The sequence below is a fragment of the Dendrobates tinctorius genome, unplaced genomic scaffold, assembly GCF_039654945.1.
Source record: "Dendrobates tinctorius isolate UK_male_01 unplaced genomic scaffold, ASM3965494v1 ptg000231l, whole genome shotgun sequence".
Classification (NCBI taxonomy): domain Eukaryota; kingdom Metazoa; phylum Chordata; class Amphibia; order Anura; family Dendrobatidae; genus Dendrobates; species Dendrobates tinctorius.
In genome coordinates this window covers 18562866-18585642 of record NW_027361898.1, presented here as the reverse complement: position 1 = coordinate 18585642, position 22777 = coordinate 18562866, and the positions used below count along the sequence as shown (strand labels likewise).

Genomic DNA, 22777 nt, shown 5'->3' with positions numbered 1-22777 from the left:
AAAGGAGAAGATCCACCTGGCCTCCAGTCCAGAGGATGTCCTGTGGCTATGGAAGAAGAGGATCCCGCCATGCCGAGGGAGAGACAACGATTGCTATGACCTGGACGGATGTCCCATCTGTCGTCACTGCCACAAGGCAGGCCACATTGCAAGGTTATGTTATTTAAACGAGCAACCCCTGGGGCAGAGGGCCAACCCCCAGGAGTAGGACCACAAGGCCCAAAGAACTGGAGAGCCAAGTATGTTGGAGGGCGACCGGTCCTCCCACTGGTGTTTGACGGCATCCCCATGAACGCTTTGTTGGACACTGGCTCTCAGGTGACAACTATGCCATACATCCTTTACAAGCGGTATTGGGCTGAATCTGAACTTACTCGCGGCCCAAGTGATCAACTCACAGTAGTTGCCAGCAATGGTCAGTCTTTGCCGCAAGTAGGATGTAAAGAGATTACCATTAAAGTGGGGCGAGTGGAGTTAAAATCTCAAGGTCTGATAGTTGTAGACATTGATCGACGAGAATGTAACCCAATGATGACCTTAGGTACTAATGTGATTGAAAATTGTCTTGCTGAGGTTATTGTTTTGTTGCAACAGGTGGCTGAGACTGCTGGCTCCAGTGAACAACGAGTCCTGCAGAAGGAGATCAAGGCCCTGATGCAAAGACAGCAGGTAGAACTGTCTGGCGGAGAAATTGGCAGCGTCAGAGTGAGTGATTCTTTCCCCATTGCGATACCCCCCAGATGTGAAATGTTAATTTGGTGTCGGGCAGCCATAGGCCTCAGAGGAAAAGATTACCAAGCATTGGTAGAGCCAGTGTACTCTGATAGCCGGCCCACTGTCCTGACAGCCAGAGGGGTAGTTGATGTTCGCAAAGGGAGAGTACCTGTACGCCTCTTGAATTGTGGGGAGGAGGAGGCCACAATACTTTGGTTAAGCTGCTTACTGTCAGTAACAACGCAATACAGGCAGCAGAGCCCTTGGTCACGTCTGACCAGGCAGGGGACAATGGCTCTGTAAAGCAGCCAGATGAGTGGTGTCAGCAGCTGCAGGTGGGAACTGACTCCACCCCTTCATACCAAAAGAGTGGGGTTTACCGAGCCACTCAGGAGTATGCGTGGGTATTCAGTAAACACCCTCTAGACTTTGGGAAGGCAAAGGGGTTCAACACCATATCCCCACTGGAGATCATCCACCCATTAAAGAAAGGTATCGGCCTATACCCCCAACACAATACCAATGTGCCAAAAGTATGTTGTGGGAAATGAAGGAGGCTGGGGTGATCAGAGACAGTTGTAGCCCCTGGGCAGCTCCAATAGCTCTTTGTGAAAAAGAAAGATGGTACCATGAGAATGTGTGTTGATTACAGAAAAATTAACAGCATTACACATAAGGATGCCTACCCATCACCCAGAATTGAGGAGTCATTAGCTGCACTTAAAACTGCTATTTTTCCATCTTGGATCTCACTAGTGGGTATTGGCAGGTTCCCATGGCAGAGGCAGACAAGGAGAAAACAGCGTTTACTACATCAATGGGTCTCTGCGAGTTCAGTTACATGCCGTTCGGGCTCTGCACCGCCCCAGGGACATTTCAATGGCTAATGGAGTGCTGTCTTGGACACAAGAACTTTGAGACAGTTCTGTTATACCTTGATGATGTCATTGTTTTCTCCAAGACTTATGAAGACCATCTGAAGCACCTGGCTGAGGTGTTTGAAGCCTTGTCCAACTTTGGCCAGAAGGTGAAGCCATCCAAATGCCACCTCCTGAAGCCGAAGGTACAGTACCTCGGTCATGTAGTGAGTGCAGAAGTTGTGGCACCGGATCCTGATAAAGTCACCGTCATCCGAGACTGGCAGAAGCCCAGCAACCTCCATGAAGTACGTCAATTCCTCGGGTTGGTAGGCTACTACCGAAGGTTCATCAAAGACTTCACTGAGATAGCCACCCATATGCAAAATCTTCTGGTGGGCCAGCCCAAGAAAGCCAGGAAGAAGAGTCCTACTTTTGAATGGCATGAGGAACTGGAGAGGTCCTTCACTCGACTGAAGATGGCCCTCACAGGAGATGAAGTTCTGGCCTACCCAGATTATGACCAACCTTTTGTTTTGTATACTGATGCCAGCAATGTGGGACTGGGAGCAGTACTGTCACAGGTACAGAATGGCAAAGAAAGAATGATATCCTACGCCAGCAGGAAGCTTCGTCCCACTGAAAGGAACCCTGACAACTACAGTTCCTTCAAACTGGAGTTCCTCACCATAGTCTGGGCTGTGACTGAACAATTCAAGCATTACCTAGCTTCAGCCAGGTTTACCATCTTCACGGACAACAACCTGTTGACTCACTTGGAAACTGCAAAACTAGGTGCACTGGAGCAGCGATGGATCGCCCGGCTGTCTAACTATGAATTCACCATCAAGTACCGAGCGGGGCACAAGAATGCCAATGCTGATGCGCTGTCCAGAATGCCTAATCTGCCAGATGCAGAAGACCCTGAGGCACTCGAAGAAATAGAGTTACCTGCCTTCCACCGGCCAATTGCGGCCCAACGTGCCCAAGGAGTGAGAAACAGACGGTCTATCGTAAAAGAGGCCACCCTAAATCCATTGCCTCATCATGACTGGGCAGAAACGCAGTATAGCGACCCCGCAGTCTGCCTGGTAAAGGAGCTACTGTCACAAGTAGACTCACGCCCAAGTTCAGATGCTCCTGAAGAAAGCCAGCAGTTGTGGAAGGAAAGAGGCCGGCTGTTCCTCTATGAGGGAAAGCTGTGTCGGAGGAGTATCAATGCCCGCACTCATGAGTTGGTCTGGCAAGTGGTAGTCCCAAAGAGGGAGGCATCAATGGTCTTGGAAGCATACCACAATGGAGCTGGACACTTCGGATGGGAGAAGTTGGAGGCCTTGCTCCAGGAGAGATTCTACTGGGCTGGTATGAGGAAAGCCATTGAAAATTGGTGCCGGGAGTGTGGACAATGCAATCTGCACAGAAAGGACCGTAACAGCCAGCGAGCTCCTTTGCAGCCAATAATAACCAAACAACCACTTGAGTTGGTCGCCCTGGACCATGTGGTTCCAAGCTGTTCAGGCTGCGTTTTTGCTCTTACCATCGTTGACCACTACTCGAGATTCCTGGTAGTCGTGCCTGTCAAGGATCAAACAGCCAGGACAGCAGCCAGAGCATTCCAACAGCACTTTTTTCGACTACACGGATATCCCGAGCGAGTGCTTACAGATCAAGGTCCAGCCTTTGAGGCAGAAGTGTTCCAGAAATTCTGTAACTTGTACGGTTGCAAGAAGATCAGGACAACACCATACCATCCACAGACCAATGGCATGTGAAAAGATGAATCAGGTGGTGATCGACCTACTGAAGACCTTGCCTTTGGAAGAGAGAAATCTGTGGCCCGAAAAGTTGCCAGATCTGGTAGACCTCTACTGTACAATCACATTCCTGTGAATTCCACCAACTGCACACCAGCCTACTTAATGAGAGTGAGTATAGCAAGATAGCCCAATACTTTATACGAAACAAATGGCAATGGCCTCAGATTAGGGCCTGCCATAATCATGAGTGGTTCTACTCCATAGATATCTGTATAAACCAGGAGAAACGGAGTACTTGAATCCAAAAATGTGTATAAAAATATCAAATTTTATTAACACCAAAGTACAGAAAAAGCATACAATAGTCATAGCATAGTTGCATGTAAAATATGACACCAAGAGCCAGGAAAGGAAAAATGTGGGGGTCACACATTGAGCACCATAACGTAAAGCCCACCCATAATAGATGGACTCAAGACCGCCCTGAAAACCAGCAAGTACAGGCAGCGGATGCCACACCAGCAGTGGAAAAGAGAATTCTCACCCTGCCAGTGGTGAATCTGTCATGCCCACAGTGAGTAGAAGTGGTCCTAGGAAATCTAGCATCTGGCAGTACAACACACAATACACCAGTAGTAGTTAACACAAGGCATCCAGTAAGGTCCCCAACAGCACCAGTGCTACGTAGGTCTGTCCGTAGTACCCAAGGTATACCACCCATAAGGTTTCGTATATAAATAACTAATGTAAATGGTAAACTGTAAATATGCAACCTTTTCAAGCTTATGTGCCTACAGAGACTCTGTAAGAACCTTTTGGAAATATCAGTTTGTTTTTGATGGACAATTGGGCCACAGGACTATGTGTGGTCAAAACTATCTTGTACATAGTTACCAACTGCTCAGGAAATGGACCATGGACTGACGTATGGACTAATCATCATCAGGATTATTTTTGAGCTTTGGTTTTTGTAATTTTTCATTTTTTTTTAAATCTTGTAATAGTTACAATTGTTTATATGTTTTTGCATGTTTTCCTCAGTCCGGGAGTACTGAATTGCACTAGGGCGGAATGTGGCGTCCCCAGGAGTATGGTCAACACAGTGGCATTACCTTCCTCCTAGGGAGTGTGATGTCATGCTTGGAAGCAATGAAGGGTCTCTCTATCAGTTAATCACAACACACAACACAGCTCCCACTCCAGGCCAGCAGAGGGAGCTCTGAACCCAAAACTAGGGGGAAGAGCTACTCTCTGGGGGCCAGGAAGGGGAAATGAGTCAGTTTGTGTGAGGAGGGCAATGTGTGTGGACGTGAGGAGAGGAGCTGGAAGATTGAGCAGAGTTCAGAGCTCACTTCTAGCTATAGCGCATGATCTGGAGCCCGGTCTCCAAGGTTGTATGGATACTGATGTTCCTGCAGCAGAAACCGGAGGAATAGGAAGCTGTAAATGCTCTGTTCCCATATAAGACTCGGAGGCACAACAGCAACGGATGAAGAAGAAGAAGGCTACAGCTGTCTGCCATACGAGGGAGTTCTAGATGAGAACAAGTAAGTGGAACTTCAGTGTAACACAGTACTGCAAGTACCTAATATAAGCACTAGAAAGGAGACTACACAACCCATCTGATAGAGAAATTCCTAAGTTGCTTCCAGGCCGGCCAGCCTCTGCTCCATCTGTAATCTGGATTCTGGACTGCATTTACCAAGCAAAGTAAAGGTAAAGGAAACTGCACCCTGTTGTGTCATTGCATTCTTCCTGCAAACTCTCCAGCACTGCTACATCTCTGTGCCAGACACTACATCCTCTTCCTCAACATCTATCCTCACTGCCCTGGGACTACAGCCCTGCCTGTGGAGGGCTACAACATCATTGCTGCCCCACGCCATCTGTCCCAGAGGATCGGCACCCCAGCGTCGGCTTAACACCTTCATTGCCGATCACTACAGGTGGCATCACGTATCATCCACTCATAAACTTTAATCAGCCACGCTTTACCCCTTTTACATGGGCGCCCAGGGCCACGGACCGGGTCACCGCTGCTGTGACACTTCCCTCTGATATACCGGCCCGGTACCGAGTACCCCACTGCCCTGGCAGTCGACCCATTTACATACCCTGGCAGAAATTTTGCTTTTTTTGGCCTTTTTCCAGAGAATATGAATGATAACACCAAAACTTTTTCTCCACTCATGGTTAGTTGTTGGGTGAAGCCATTTATTGTTAAACTACTGTGTTTTCTCTTTTTAAATCATAATGACAACGCAAAACATCCGAATGACCCTGAACAAAAGTTTACATACCCTGGTGATTTTGGCCTGATAACATGCACAGAAGTTGACACAAATGGGTTTGAATGGCTACTAAAGGTAACATACTCACTTGTGACCTGTTTGTTTGTAATCAGTGTGTGTGCATAAAAGCTGAGTGAGTTTCCGGGTTCCAGACAGACTCTTGCATCTTTCATCCAGCCACTGACGTTTCTGGACTGTGAGATCAAAAAACATGGCACTCATACAGTGAAAAGGTAAAGGTGCTCAAGTAGGGTGTCCAAGCCATAATATCCAGTTTCTGGATTGTCAGTCATCGGAAAAGCAAAAGAATTGTCAACGGATCTACGGGAAAAGGTAGTTGAACTGTATAAAACAGGAAAGGGATACAAAAAGATATCCAAGGAATTGATAATGCCAGTGAGCAGCATTCAAATTGTGATTAACAAATGAAAAATCAGGGGCTCTGTAAAAACAAAACCATGGTCAAGTAGACCAACAAAAATGCCAGGAAAATTGTTGGGGATGCAAAGAAAAACCCACAAATAACATCTGCTGAAATACAGGACTCTTTGAAAACTAGCTGTGTGGCTGTTTCAAGATGCATAATAAATAGGGACTTCAAGAAAAATGAGTTGCTTTAACGAATGGAAGCAGAGGCAGAGATGGTGAAGTTCACATTCGTTTTTTATTTTTAAAGTGGAACCTTGGGACCACGGTCCAGGGGGCTCCGAAGGGGGCGTAACTAGTGAGCCCCGGGTACTCGTAAAGCCCCTCAGACAGGACCAGAATGAAATACCTGGAGGACACAGGTGCTACCTAAAGTTAAACCCCGGACACGTGGCAGCTGTCCCAGCGGGACCAAAAGGGATAACAGAAATGAGAGCAGAGTTCGTAATAAGACGGGTCCTGGATCCGGGTAGATGGGGTGTAGCTGGTTCCGGTAACCTTGATTCAGTTCTCAGACTCGGTTGGTTGTTGGCGGAATGGGATGGCTTTCGCCCAGATGATTGCAGTTAAAACCAGGGTTATCAGGAGTCAGATATTTCTGTAGAGACAGACAACATAAGAAAATGCACAGAGACTGCTACGCAGCGCAGACAGGTTAGCAACAGAACCGGATGTAGTAATGATTGATACTCATTGCTCCGGCATTCTCCCTATGGAGGAGAGGCCTGAAATAGCAGCCAGTGCGCTGCAATTGGATAATTGCTTATTTTGAAAAATGCACACTGTCCCTTTAAGAAGCCGGGGGGCATGCACGCATGCCCTATTAGCTCTGGCTGAAGACCTGCCGACAGGACGCCAGGAGGTGGGGGAAGGGGAGAGAACTGAACGCTGAGAAGCAGGATGGGATGCACGCATGCCCTATTAGCTCTGGCTGAAGACCTGCCGACAGGACGCCAGGAGGTGGGGGAAGGGGAGAGAACTGAACGCTGAGAAGCAGGATGGGATACACGGGGAGCCGGCTGCTGCACAGGCACAGCGTGCAAGGCACGAGGTGAGTGCCCTGAACGGGGAGCAGCAGCAGACCGAGGCACAGAGCCAGGACGGGGACCGGGTGTAACAGTTGCATGGTCAAGTCGCCAGAAGAAAGCCATTACTGCACAAATGCCACAAAGTATCTTGCCTACAATATGAAAAACAGCACAGAGACAACCTCAAAACTTCTCTAACAAGGTAATTTGGAGTGAGGAGACCAAAATTGAACTTTTTGGCCACAACCATAAATGTTACATTTGGAGAGAGGTCACCAAGGCCTATGATGAAAGGAACACCATTCCTGCTGTAAAGCACAGAGGTGGATCGCTGATGTTTCGGGGATGTGCGAGCTACAAAGGCACAGGAAACGGTCAAAGTTGAAGAAAAGATGAATGAAGCACGTTAACAGCAAATACTGGAGGCAAATTTGTACTCATCAGCCCAGAAGCTTCGCATGGGACGTACTTGGACATTCCAACATGACAACGATCCAAAGCACAAGGCCAAGTTGACCTGTCGTAGGCTACAGCAGAACAAAGTGAAGGTTCTGGAGTGGCCATCTCAGTCTCCTGACCTCAATATCATTGAGCCACTGTGGGGAGATCTCAAATATGCAGTTCATGCTAGACAGCCAAGGAATTTACAGGAACTGGAGGCTTTTTTCCAAGAAGAGTGGGCAGCTTTACCATTTGAGAAAATAAAGAACCTCATCCACAACTACCACAAAAGACTTCAAGCTGTCATTGATGTTAGAGGGGGCAGTACACGGTATTAAGAAATGGGGTATATGAATTTTTTTATCAGGGTCATTTGGATGTTTTGGGTTGTCATTATGATTTAAAAAGAGACAGTAGTTTGGCTTAAATTACTTCTCCCAACCACTAACTATGAGTGGAGAAAAAGTTCTGGTGCTATCATTCATATTCTTTTTCAATTTCACATCTTTTTGGATGGAAACATCGCCAAGATGGGCTAAATAAAATAGCTCTATTTTCAATAGGAACGGTGTGCTACCTCTGATTTTTGGATTACTACAATTGAGGTTAGGTACTTGCCTTGGGGGCTCTGCACCCTGATTTTTCTTTTTCTTTTCTGCTGCTTTAAATTTCTTCTTCTATCTATCTATCTATCTATCTATCTATAAATATATCTATCATCTATCTATCCCTAATTTGTATATCTCTAATGTTTAACCATCTTGTACTGGTTTGATCTGATTGTCGTAACCCTACAAAGATATCCTGAAATATTATTTTGTTATGTCCTTAGTGTTTATATAATTGTGCCTAGATCTTGTCTGTTACCTGCTACCGATTGGTATAATAATAATAATCTTTATTTTTATATAGCGCTAACATATTCCGCAGCGCTTTACAGTTTGCACACATTATCATCACTGTCCCAGATGGGGCTCACAATCTAAATTCCCTATCAGTATGTCTTTGGAATGTGGGAGGAAACCGGAATATCCGGAGGAAACCCACGCAAACACGGGGAGAACATATAAACTCCTTGCAGATGTTGTCCTTGGTGGGATTCAAACCCAGGACTCCAGCATTGCAAGGCTGCAGTGCTGGAATCCCTGCTTGACTTACAAGTTTACCATTTAATAGAAATTTTCCAATAAAAATTATATATTTTAATTTTGCATATGTGGCTTTGTGTCCTGAGACCACGTTTCCCAGGTTGTGTTTATATGTGATTTTCTGAAGCCTTTATGTTTCTACGTTTTGGACATTTTGTGTTGACTGATCAAACCAAAAACTTGGTTGTTCTGGTCAGGGGGCCTAGATTAAAAATTTGCCCTGGGGCACCTATCACCCTAGTTATACACCTGGCTGTGAAATATGTACATCTAAGAGTAAAAAAAAATGTAATAGAAATGGAAATAAACCAGTGTTCCTGGGGAATTCCTGAGATGTCCAAATGTGTACTGCATGTGTACTTCCATACAATTTTCTGACATTTACAAAAAAGTAACCTAATTTATCTCATACACTTGAAACCTTGGACACTTTTTTCTGGCTTTTGCAATATAATTTTTTTTCCTCTACTTTGAAAAAAGTAAACTTTAGAACACGTTAAACATGCCTTTTTCAATAAATAGTGTTTTTGCCTACATTCCTGCACACAACTCTGTGGTTTTCTGAGCTTGTATCTGTTGTGATCTACCCAAGCATTACCCTGTCCCTTCCCCTGCCCCCAATAACTGTTTATCCCACCCCTGGTGACATCACTGTGAGCTTCACAAGAATGTCTTCATGTAGAAACACAGGAGCAGACACTAGAGGAGACCTAGATACTGAGCACATGTGAAGAGAAGACGTCTCATGGATAGAACATCAGTTTCCCATTGAGCCGGTTGTGCGCCAATATTATCTTTACCGAGAAAAACTCAACAGGGAACATATCAGATTTCTAAAGCTGATTGACTGAAGCTGCAATGTTTGTGAAGAGCGGACCATAAAAATGATGGGAAGTAAAGCGGACACTCCAGGTCACACTCACAGGTAAGCCTACGTGATAGATCTGCACCAATGCTGCTTGCGGAGGACCACACGGATGGGGATGTCCAAAAACATAATGATCACACCTACGGATGGGGATGTCCATATACATTATGATTACACCCATGTACTGCCAGCGCTCAGTGACCTGAATTCAGTATAATTGTTAGGAACTTTACCAGACATAATTTATTTAACAATATTAGGAAACACAATGTTGATTGCAAGTTATGCAGAATACACTGGCCATTTATTCTTAGCATTCAGTAAAGAGTTAATGACATTTGATCATATTATTAAAATTAACAATGCTTGCTTATAATATTGAATGGTTTACATTTTACATGGACAGTGTTAGATACGCCATCACACAAATATTACTTTCATAGGCTCCCGAACAAGGAGAATGCCTTATCATCCAGCAATATGAGGAGCTGCTCTGCATAACTGGGCACATTTGTCATATTGGACTTTTCGGGAAGGACAGTGACAACTCAGGATATGTATTTCATTAAATATTTTGTGAGATACAGCTTTTCCTAAAAGGCGGTTTTGCTGAGCTTCTATTATTTTTATTGGGAAGAATATTGCAATTCTTAGTTCTGTTCTTCCCGTCAGAGACATTGGAACTCCAATATATCATTTTGCATCCATCAGGATTTGTTGGGATGGAGGTAGACATTGTACAGCTACTCTATGTATTAGTGTATATTCACAGCACATTTACTGTACTACAACCAAACTATAAAGTTGGTTAAAAACATATTTGTGTCCTCGTGAGATATTTTTGTATATCTACCAGGTAGATAAGGTGGCCAACTGGTTATATATTCCTGGACAGTCCGTAAAAATAAGGTACTTTTCTAGCTTGTCGTAAAAAAAATTGATGTGCTTGTGCTTTATTTTTTTTGAAGCTGGAGAGACTTTTATGCCAACATTTATCACCCTTTTACAGTTCACGTCTTCATATAGGATTTGTGGTCTGTAGATATGTATCGCTTCTATTAATGGTTCACTACAGTCATCTATTGTATCAGTAAAAAGTTGTCTATGATTTTTTGAGTCACTGCCCCCAAAAAATAAAAAATAAATTTGGTGAGGCCGGGGTCACACTAACCGGCGCAAAATACGGTCCGTAGTTTACAGGCGTAATACGGATGAATGACCCCTAAATAGTGCTCCGTATGTCATCCGTAAGCCAGGTGTGGTCGCGTATTTTGCGCATGTAAGCATCCGTATGTAATCCGTATGTAATCCGTATTGTGAGATTTTCTCGCAGGCTTGCAAAATGGACATATAATGGAGCCCTATGACAGGTTTTATAACACAAACGAAAGAATAGATATAGACACATAGAATACATATATATATATACATACATGTCATTGTTACAAACTTATATATATATTTGTACTTCACAGATTTCTTCATAGCAGAATAGCCGCTAATTAACTTGCCGGCTTCTATGAAATCATTCACCAACCCGACATCAAATGACACATGGTTTACATTCAGTAAAGCATTTCATTTCATGTTTTTTTATATGTCCCTGACTATTAATTAGATGAGGGTTTGTGTGCAAAATTTGGGAGTTGTAGTTTTTATTTTAAGGGGTTAATTCGTTGTTACAAAATGCTTGGGCTTCCCATTGCCCTGTAGCGGTGGCGAATGGGTTAATCTAACAAAGGGTTAATGTCACCTTACTATCGATTGGTGACATTAACCCTTTGTTAGATTAACCCACTCGCCACCAATATAGGGCAATGGGAAGCCCACGCATTGTTTAACAAAGAATTTTGCAAAAACGGAAGTGTGAAACAGGTCTTAGCGACCAGGGCAGTTTTTGCAGCACACAGGTCTGACGAAGGTCTTAATCACACAGCTGTATTATATGTATTTGTAGGGAGCAATGATAAGGCTTCTGTAGTGGTGCAAACACCTTCATACGGAGCCCTGCAGAGTAAGAGAGGTTGTAATTTTCCTTCATAGGGAAAACTACAACATCGGTGCACAGCCGTACATTACACAGAGCTCTGTAACCAGTCTGCTCCTCATAGGCAATGGAACTAATCCCAACAGCTGTGCCCATCTGGCTTTACATAATATCTGGCACTGGAAGACATAGCTGATAGCATCACGATAGGGTCATTTCTTATATGCTCCTGACCTCTGTCCTCCTATGCATACAGAATAAAAGAAAAGCATCCTTGTTAGTATAAGAAGAAGGCACATACAGAAGCTGTCGCTGAAGCCAAAAGACGTCCATACTGGCTTCCAGCTGTTGATGGATTGTGTTAGGAACATAAAATGGGATGTAAATCAGTAACCGCTGCTCACTCTCTGAACTGTGTTCTTATCGCCAGAACATTTCCGTCATTATGTAATGGGAAAGATTCTCTTTTTTCCTCAGAGAATTATTTCCACCATAATGCTTTTATACACGGCATAATTGTGTATCGGTCTAGTTGCATGCCTCAGTTTGGACATGTTCCTCTAAGTGCACAAACTTGACTGTTTATTTTTTCTGGACAGTTTATCAAAAAATCCCAGACAGCCACAATTTTTTTTACGGAGACAATGGAAAACCATAATAATTCACTATGAATACAAGTGATCCATCTCTCCAGTCCATAATTCTGATAGAAAGACATTAGCTGCATTCACTCTCAATTTTAAATTGATGATAATTACAGTTAAAATAATTTGTATAAGTTTTTTCAGCTTCAAAAGAAAAAAAAAATCACAGACACCTTAAAAAATTGTTATGAACAAGAAAAAAAGTGTTCTATATTTACGGTCTGTCCTCTAATTTCTAGGCATGTGGCAACCCTGATGGACAATTTTTTTGAGCAAAATGACAAGAAGAATTTTGCACTGGAGGATGGTAGAAATTGTGGTATGGCAAGGTAATTTCACATTTACAGTGGGGCAAAAAAGTATTTAGTCAGTCAGCAATAGTGCAAGTTCCACCACTTAAAAAGATGAGAGGCGTCTGTAATTTACATCATAGGTAGACCTCAACTATGGGAGACAAACTGAGAAAAAAAAATCCAGAAAATCACATTGTCTGTATTTTTTTCATTTTATTTGCATATTATGGTGGAAAATAAGTATTTGGTCAGAAACAAAATTTCATCTCAATACTTTGTGATATATCCTTTGTTGGCAATGACAGAGGTCAAACGTTTTCTGTAAGTCTTCACAAGGTTGCCACACACTGTTGTTGGTATGTTGGCCCATTCCTCCATGCAGATCTCCTCTAGAGCAGTGATGTTTTTGGCTTTTCGCTTGGCAACACGGACTTTCAACTCCCTCCAAAGGTTTTCTATAGGGTTGAGATCTGGAGACTGGCTAGGCCACTCCAGGACCTTGAAATGCTTCTTACGAAGCCACTCCTTTGTTGCCCTGGCGGTGTGCTTTGGATCATTGTCATGTTGAAAGACCCAGCCACGTTTCATCTTCAATGCCCTTGCTGATGGAAGGAGGTTTGCACTCAAAATCTCACGATACATGGCCCCATTCATTCTTTCATGTACCCGGATCAGTCGTCCTGGCCCCTTTGCAGAGAAACAGCCCCAAAGCATGATGTTTCCACCACCATGCTTTACAGTAGGTATGGTGTTTGATGGATGCAACTCAGTATTCTTTTTCCTCCAAACACGACAAGTTGTGTTTCTACCAAACAGTTCCAGTTTGGTTTCATCAGACCATAGGACATTCTCCCAAAACTCCTCTGGATCATCCAAATGCTCTCTAGCAAACTTCAGACGGGCCCGGACATGTACAGGCTTAAGCAGTGGGACACGTCTGGCACTGCAGGATCTGAGTCCATGGTGGCGTAGTGTGTTACTTATGGTAGGCCTTGTTACATTGGTCCCAGCTCTCTGCAGTTCATTCACTAGGTCCCCCCGCGTGGTTCTGGGATTTTTGCTCACCGTTCTTGTGATCATTCTGACCCCACGGGGTGGGATTTTGCGTGGAGCACCAGATCGAGGGAGATTATCAGTGGTCTTGTATGTCTTCCATTTTCTAATTATTGCTCCCACAGTTGATTTCTTCACTCCAAGCTGGTTGGCTATTGCAGATTCAGTCTTCCCAGCCTGGTGCAGGGCAACAATTTTGTTTCTGGTGTCCTTTGACAGCTCTTTGGTCTTCACCATAGTGGAGTTTGGAGTCAGACTGTTAGAGGGTGTGCACAGGTGTCTTTTTATACTGATAACAAGTTTAAACAGGTGCCATTACTACAGGTAATGAGTGGAGGAAAGCGGAGACTCTTAAAGAAGAAGTTACAGGTCTGTGAGAGCCAGAAATCTTGATTGCTTGTTTCTGACCAAATACTTATTTTCCACCATAATATGCAAATAAAATGAAAAAAAAACAGACAATGTGATTTTCTGGATTTTTTTTTCTCAGTTTGTCTCCCATAGTTGAGGTCTACCTATGATGTAAATTACAGACGCCTCTCATCTTTTTAAGTGGTGGAACTTGCACTATTGCTGACTGACTAAATACTTTTTTGCCCCACTGTATATCATAAAGTGCACATTTTGCTCGTTTTACGTCCGGTGTTCCTCTAAGGGTGAGTGCACACGTACTTTTTGGCCCTGCGGATTTTTCCGCGCAGAATGGAAGAAATCCGCAGGTCAAATGACCTGCATTTTTTTTTGCGGATTTCTTCCATTTTTCATGCGGTTTTCATGCGGTTCTTGTGCGGTTTTCCATCGCGGTTTTCCCCCTGCGGATTTCTTCCATTTTTCATGCGGTTTTTGTGCGGTTTTCCCCCCTGCGGATTTGGTGACAGGGGAGATGGAAAACCGCACAAAAGAAGTAACATGCTGCGGATTTTGTACCGCGGGAAAACCGCGCGGAAAAATCCGCAGCGTCTGCACAGCGTTTTTTTTTTAGATTGATTTTAAGGCTACTGTACATCACAATGCAGAAATGCAACGTTTCTGCGAGGTAAAATCCGCTGCGGATCCGCTGCAAATCTGCATCGTGTGCACACAGCCTGACTATTCTATTTTTATTTTATTTTTTTATTTGTTATCAAATTTGCCAAACTGTTCCAGGGAAATTGACTTTTTTTATATAGTGATTAATTTTTATAGTTTGTCCCAAAGCAATGTGGCACCCCCAGAGAATCCCTGTGAGCCACACTCCTTGTAAGATTGGCACTAAATGAAAATGCCCAAATCTCTGGAACTGTATGGCGGATTTAAAAAAAAAATACTTATAGGAACAGAGAGAATAATGTAAAAGTAAGTTCAGGCCATTTTGTTTTCGTGACAGACCCTCTTTAGCCTTATAATATATTTTTTTCTTCTTTAAAACCTACTTTACTAAATTGCACGCACTGATCCTGAATTACCTGCTGCCCATCACAAATCTGCTTCACTTGCAGACTGCATTCAATATTCTAGTATTTTCTGTACTGAAACTGCATGAGGTCACATCTCTCAGCAGCCCCTGCTGGTTCATTGTCTTTATAGAACATGCTTTGGTGTGGAGCAGCTTCGGATGTATTAGCTGTACTGCAAAGGAGCTATGTATTGAATGGACAACAGCAGCATCTTCAAGGAAATATAAAATGCTAATTATTAGCCCAAAGCTTTAACAACACCTCCATGGTAAAAAAAAAGGCCCCAGTTGCATCTATTGCACATTACGGAAAAAGTACTTAAGTCCCCATTTTAAAATCATAAAATCTAAATTTACGGATGATGGACAACTACCAGTAGTGAACGTGACCGACTGCACAATATAGTACTATTCCTTTGCATCAACACTATTTAAAAGCAAAGCAAATATTTTACTTTGGCCCTGGCTACAAAAAAATAATTATAATTAAGACCTCTGTTTAGTCTAAGCATCTGCTTAAGCCCTAATTTGCAAACTAATTCATCCATAAATGGTATCCAAACAAAGCGTCTACTAGTAACAAAAACCCCACAGAATAAGAAATAAACAGTGACAATCTCTATAATCAGCATGTTGATTGGAGGAACAATCTGGGCTAATGAAATTCTGTGATACGGCTAGTACAATACCTTAGGGGTCGAGTATGGCAGAAAGGCTCTCTTTGAAAACCTTTGAATTGCTGATATAAAGAAATGGGACCCTGCACTCCAGATAATGAATGAAAGGATTTCAAGACTTTATAATGTAGTACAAAACATAACATTTTGGACTTTAATTTGAGACCTTCATCTGACAAATTGCCTAATTTTATGGAAAATGTAATATAAGGCTCAGCATTGGTAACAGGTGAATGCCCCCAGATGATTGGAGCTCTTTGAATTGCCAAGCCATGCATCACCCCTGGAGACTTGCACAATCTGCACTGTACTACATGTGGGCAAAAAAAACAAAAATTACATCTAAAGAATGGGAGGAATAGAACTAAGCAACATCACATGTGAAAAAGACTTGGGTATACTAATAGATCACAGACTGCACATGAGTGAACAGTATGATGCAGCAGCAAAAAAAGGCAAACACAGTTCTTGGATATATTAAGTGAAACCTAGAGTTTAGATCACATGAAGTAATTATTCCTCTCTACTCCTCCTTGGTAAGGGTTCATCTGGAATACTGTGTCCAGTTCTGGGCACTACATTTTAAAAAAGACAGAGCAAGTTCAGAGAAGAGCTACCAGGATGGTGAGCTGACTGCAAAGCATGTCCTACGAGAAACGGTTAAAGGATCTGGGAAAGAAGGCTAAGATTAAACTTAATATCTGTCTAAAAATATCTCAAGGGCTGTCACAGTGTACATGGATCATCCTTATTCCTATTTTCACATGGAAAAATGAGAAGCAATGTGATGAAACTGAAAGAGAGAAGATACAGATTAGATATTAGAAAAAACTTTTTGACAGTGAGGGTGATCAATGAGTGGAACAGGCTGCCACAAGATGTGGGGAGTTTTCCTTCAATGAAAACCTTCAAACAGAGGCTGGACAGACATCTGTCTGGGATGGTTTAATGAATCCTGCATTTAGAAGGAGGTTGGACACAATGTCCCAGGAGGTCCCTTCCAACTCTACCATTCTATGATTCAAGGCATAATAAGGTGTTTTCTGTGATGATCCTTTAAATAAAATATACATTAATAAATTAGGACAGTTACGCTGTATTAGGACTGCATTAGGATAGTACTGTAGGATCTTAAATGAGATTTTGCTATATACTGTAATTTTATTGACATTTTATTGTGAAAATAATGTAACACAAACTGCTTTTTGGAGACCATCAATGAGATCTGGAGAAAATAGCAGAATATAGTATTTGTACTCTCTAATTGCACATCAAGAGAGGTGATCAATTGATTCCCAGCAGCCGACCACCCACTAATAAAAGTTTTTGATATATTTCTCTAAAAAGTGAAGATTCCAAAATGATTTTAGCTTATGAGCCACATTCAATGGTAATAGTTGTGTTCAAATCATTCTGCTCTTTCTCATAGAACACATGATGATGATGATCACACATCATCTTATATTTAAGCTTTTGACCTATGTTTAAAGTTAATCTGTTACCACGTCTTAGGCAACCATTATGAGCGCAACATACGGTAATAAAGAGACAGAAAGCCTGATTCCAGTGATGAATCTTTTACTGGGCTGTTTACTATAGTTTTGATAAAATCACTGTTTTGTCAGCACTAGATTATCACTAGAGGACTGGTAAACCTGCTGCCATGTTTCCTCCATATTCATGAGCTCTCTATAACCCCTCCCCCATGGCAGCTTTCTGTACACAGAGAGCTGCCAATCACTAGTGAGGGCGGGGTTATACAGGGCTCAGCATTCAGAGGACTGGTAGATCTGTAGCAGAGAAAACAGTGATTTTATCAAATCTGCAGCAAGCCGCCCAATAAATGATATATTGCTGGAATCAGGGTTTCTGGCTCTACATTATTCTGCTGTCAGATGGGACAGCAAAAAACAAAAAAAAATCCAATGGCTAAGTTGGGTATTTATTCTGCCCCTTATGTGTAGAGGACTTCTCAAGCAAGAGCTGGTGGCACAGCCGTCGCGCAGGTTACTAACGCATAAATTTGTAGATTAACCCCATATCTGCAGGTTAATAGCATTTTTTATGGTGACAGGTTCCCTTTAAATATTTAATATGATGAATACTATAAAATAACTTATAATTATAGTACAAGTTTCAGTCTGGTATACACAGGGTTAAGGACACAGGTGCTCTGTCTACTAAGATCTTGCAGGTAATGAAAACCTAACCTGGTACACTCCATACATAGGAGGGGTCTTGTCATTTTATCTTAATTATTGCACTTGCACTATTGTATGACTTTTCCTGCATTCACCCCACTTTTTCTCAACCTACATTATTTACCTACTATCTGCTTCCCCTAATTCTGTACCTGAAGAGTGGTCTGCTTCTCTGTTTGCCGTCATACAAATACTACTCCATTTCCTGACTGGAGTAAGCTTTCTGGCGTAGAACATTCTACAACTCATCATGAATTAGAGGAGTTGTGGCGTCGCGCCCTGCCGCTCCCCCATTCTGCCCCAGCTATGCCTATTTTGTCACAGTTGAGAGAAACTGGTGTGAAAATGGCAAAAGTTGCTAAATCTTTCCAGAACTCAAAGTTGCTCAAAAATGTTGCAACTTTTCAAAAATTTTTACACCAGAATTCTAGCGTAAAAGTTTGCCTGGTTTGCTTCACCTCTTCCTAACTGGAGCCGCTAGTGATTTTCTGGACCCATATATTTTTATGGGAGATTTTGATCCATGACTCAGATCAAAACCGGACATGTCTCCATGATTTTTTTAACTAACGCGTGATCTTAAAAAAACACGGACGTTTATACTATATGTGATGAATGGATGTCTGAATGAAGTCTTAGCATTGCCCCATCATGTGTAAAAATGAACTGAATTTTTCTGTTTCTCTTTCAGGATCAGAACATTTTTACGCTTGTCATGAAATTACTCTCCATCGCCACTTGATATAATGGATCATTTCTACACACCTACGCCTATCTCGCCGATCTTTCCACAGAACGAATCTAATCAGACAGTAGAACCCTGTGTTTTTAATGAAGAATTTAAGTTTCTCTTGCTGCCGGTGTCTTACAGTGCCGTCTTTATATTGGGTTTGCCATTAAATCTTACAGCAATATGGATTTTTTTTGCAAAGATGCGCCCATGGAGCCCTACAACAGTTTATATGTTTCATCTAGCCCTCTCTGACACACTGTATCTGCTCTCATTGCCTACACTGATCCATTACTATGCTGATCGTAATAATTGGCCCTTTGGGGAGTCTTCATGCAAGATTGTCCGCTTCCTGTTCTACACAAACTTGTACTGCAGTATCCTGTTCCTCACCTGTATCAGCGTTCACCGATACATGGGTGTCTGTCACCCGCTATTTTCTCTGCAGAGAATGAAGGCTAAATACGCTCATATGTTGTGTGTCGGGGTATGGTTCTCAGTAAGTGCCTGTCTGGTGCCTAATCTCATTTTTGTTACTGTCAGTCCTAATGGTAATGACACGATATGCCATGACACAACAAGGCCTGAGGACTTTGAGAACTATGTTGAGTACAGCACGGCGGTTATGAGCCTTCTCTTTGGAGTACCGTGCCTTGTGATTGCCATCTGTTATGGCCTCATGGCTCGAGAGTTGATGAAACCAGTAGAAAGTGGCTCTCGCAGGACATTGCCCTCCTACAAGAAAAAATCCATAAAAACCATTGCTGTGGTCCTTACAGTATTTGTCATTTGTTTCCTGCCATTTCATATTACCCGTACATTGTATTATTATTTTCGACTACTGGATGCAAATTGTCAACTACTCAATGTGATAAATGTGGTATACAAGATAACTCGACCCTTGGCCAGTGCCAATAGCTGCTTTGACCCAGTCTTGTACTTCATGGCCAGTGATAATTATCAGAGGAGACTGACCGCGGCTATGACAAAACTTTCATGTTCGTGTTTACGAAGACTCTGCATAAGACAGTCGGAGCCCATGCCAAGCAGAAAACGGACCAGTCTGGCCATTATCTCCGCTAAGGACACTAGAGACAATGGCAGCCTGGGCAATCTCTTGGCTGTTAGGGAAGGAGAGGGGCAAGTAACTGAGTCAGAAGAGGGGAAAAGTGTACAAAAGAACAGTAATAAGCATAGAAGAAAGGAAAGCTTGGAAAAACCGGAGACAAATAAAAACCAAAGAGACAACATAGAGAAAGACACCGAGAGTAGAACGTATGCTGTACTCACTACAGCAGGAGATAATCAGAGCGACCACCAGAAAGACAGAAGCGAATGTATGGAAAGCATTAGTGTGATACACTGCCAGGAGATTAATATTGAAGTTCACTGGGACCAACCTGAACTAAAGTCAGGGAGGAAGAACAGCACTGGAGAATGCTGGGGACGAAGGAGTTTTAGAAGAATGAGAGAAATGGAGAAGCCAAATCAAAAAGTTCTGGAGGAGAACTCATATGAAGTAGACAGCAGCTCCTCCTGGAACTTACTAAACACCGCTCGGGAGAGGACATTGCAAAGCCTCCCAAATATCTAAATAAAAGTAACATCATAGGAACAGTAAAAAAGAGAAGTCTACTGCGCTGATGGCTTCATCAGGAGCTGAACATTAGATTTTCATACTGGATTATTGTCAATGTTCTTAATAACACACAATAAAGGGATCCTGACATGCCCAGAAATGCTATTTAGTTGCAGATATTGCTGTAATTTGTAGGTAAATAGCATTAAAATGATGCTAGCCTGGTTTATTGGAAGGGCCGATGCAGGGAGAAAATGAAGTTATGTTCTTCTTGTAGCCACTCGCTTCTAGTTATGGGGCGGTGTAGGGAGCTGTAACAGTGACTGCTCACTATACAGAGAGTGTGGCTGTAATCAATTCCTCTATATCTTGACTGACATCCTGCTTCGCAGCGTATGTGTGCAGAGCAGGTTGTCAATCAATGTGCCGGAGAGTGAGCGGTGATTATAAGTGCTACCTGCTCCACCCCCAATGACTGAAAGTGAGAGGACACACGGAGAATATAACTTCATTTTCTCCCTGTAGCTGCTGCTTCAGTAAACCAGCCAGATGTGATGTAAACTCTCTTTACTGCAGATTACCATTATATCTGCAGGTAAGTAATGTTTTTGAAGAAGACAGGTTCCCCTAAAATGCAGTAAACTTCCCACTTAGCACATAAAATATATTAAAACATATTTTTTTCCTATTATATCAGCTTGTCATTTTGTTTTTGAGTTAAACATTTCTAATGAACCGGATTGGATAGCAGCCAGATTAACGTTCTGAGATACATGTATTTTTATTTTCTCGAATCTATGCTCTTTATTGGAGTAGCCAGTGACAGATGTGACGTGGCCAAAAGGAAACTGCATGGGATAAAGTTGCTGGGCATGTAACGGGTCAGCACAAGGGTGCGGCCATTGCCCCTTACCACAGCTCCCAGTCTGAGGTTGATACAGTGTTTACAGTTAGTGACGGGCAGACCGGATTTTTGGTAATCTGTATCACTTGGCTTTGATCATCAAAAAGTGCATTAAGACAGTGCTCACTCTGGGATGAGTGCACTGTCAATCAAAAGCAGCGGAAGGACCCTCATCTGTATATGAATTAAAAGTTATTTTCTCAGACACTGTACCAGTAACAGAGTGCTAGTAAGGGTGCTTTAAGGGCTAAGTCCCCTACAACATTGTATAGCCCCTTTAAAAAGCAACAGGTCTCACCTTATGTGTGTGTCACTCAAGGGGAGTGAACTAGTCATCCTCTGCTGGGATTTATATGTGCGTTTATACCCATACTGAGAGTTATCACTGTGTTATTTATGGTTTTACATTTTTTGTAATGGGGAAAGGGCGATAGGAGTATACAGTATGTCATGGAGCTTGGGCCCCTAATCTTTTCTGACCCTAGCAACACTACTGGATACCACATGAAATACATTTGTAGTGCCTCACTAAATATTTAAGGGTGCACTGAGTGCTTTACTAAACAGTAAAAGAACTGCATGCAGGCGCACTGTGCATCTCGGCTACATTATATATACGTCTTTATCTTTTCCAGATACGTACTGTTGCATAAGCATCCATTCATCATCATATGTAATGCAGGTGTCTGGATGCAACGCACAGAGACATGAGGAGGGAAACAGTAAGGATTGATATAATTATTTTTCTATACAGCAGTAACCTTAAACTATTAGTGTTAGTAACTATGCAAATCAATAGTAGAACGAATGACAATAAGACTGGAATAATGAAGAAAGTCTGTCACTATTTAACGTTAATGTTCTTTTCACAAAAGGTGGTGCTGCCAGTCATGGGAGTCACCACGTAAGTTCTCTCTGAAGCTCTTGCCCTAGCAAGAGTCACTGGGTTTTCCAGCTAGGCTGCAAGTCTCTTTCTGACGTAGTCTATCAAAGCCCGCTGAGCCTCCCACGCACCTGCCAGCCTCCTCCCAACCTGTAATCCTAATCCCAGCTGACCCCGGTACCATAGGTGATAGCTGTTCATTCACTCTGTGGCCTCACCTGCCGTAGTCTCCTCACAAATCTTCTCGGCTTGACCGTCGGCAGAAGTCTCTTAGAGGACTAGGCCTCGGCTCTTAAAAGGCGACACTGGGCCTCAGAGGCTTGACAAGCGGAGGGCGCAGATCCTGGCTCTGACCAGAGTAGGCGGTACTTGGAGGTCTCATGCGGGGGATCCATACCTTACCATGCGGTGACCGGCACCTGGGTGGCGTAGACTTCCCGCTGAGGCCTGTCATGCTGGTGTCAGAGGTATCTCTGGAGCACATCTGCTCCGCTTTCTTCTCTGCTGCCAAAATCTTCTCGTGGCTTGGGGCACAGGGCTTTTATATCAGGGAAGTACTTCCAATGGGTCACCTGATCCAGTACAGCACATGAGGTTGTTCCCCCCCCCGTCAAATCTTCCAGCACAATGTTGTTCAGTTTGATTTTGGCTGGCGAGCATATGGCAGTCTCTCCTCATTAATGGCACATCCTGCACGGGCTCTTCTTGGATTTCACGGCTTCTTGTTACACATACACAGCAAAAACAAGGAGAGAAAAGACCGAACAAATAATGGCATGCACACCTAATGCAAATCAATAGAAATACATATAAATATTTATTGAGAACCCGAGACAGAAAACAAATTTAAAAGCATTTAAA

At 42.9% G+C, this 22777-nt stretch overlaps 1 protein-coding gene across 1 annotated transcript; it reads left to right on the top strand.

Annotated features, from left to right (window-relative positions):
• Nucleotides 1-9351: 9351 nt before the first annotated feature.
• P2RY4 (pyrimidinergic receptor P2Y4) lies at nt 9352-20820 on the top strand. Its single transcript, XM_073556119.1, has 2 exons — nt 9352-9587; nt 18512-20820. Exon 2 carries the CDS (start codon nt 18567-18569, stop codon nt 20142-20144), a length of 1578 nt encoding a protein of 525 aa, XP_073412220.1. The 5' UTR covers nt 9352-9587; nt 18512-18566; the 3' UTR covers nt 20145-20820.
• The last annotated feature ends 1957 nt before the right edge of the window (nt 20821-22777 follow it).

What these genes read in the sequence shown, in the direction of transcription:
- P2RY4 (XM_073556119.1), top strand. Translation starts at nt 18,567, where the DNA reads ATGGATCATTTCTACACACCTACGCCTATCTCGCCGATCTTTCCACAG.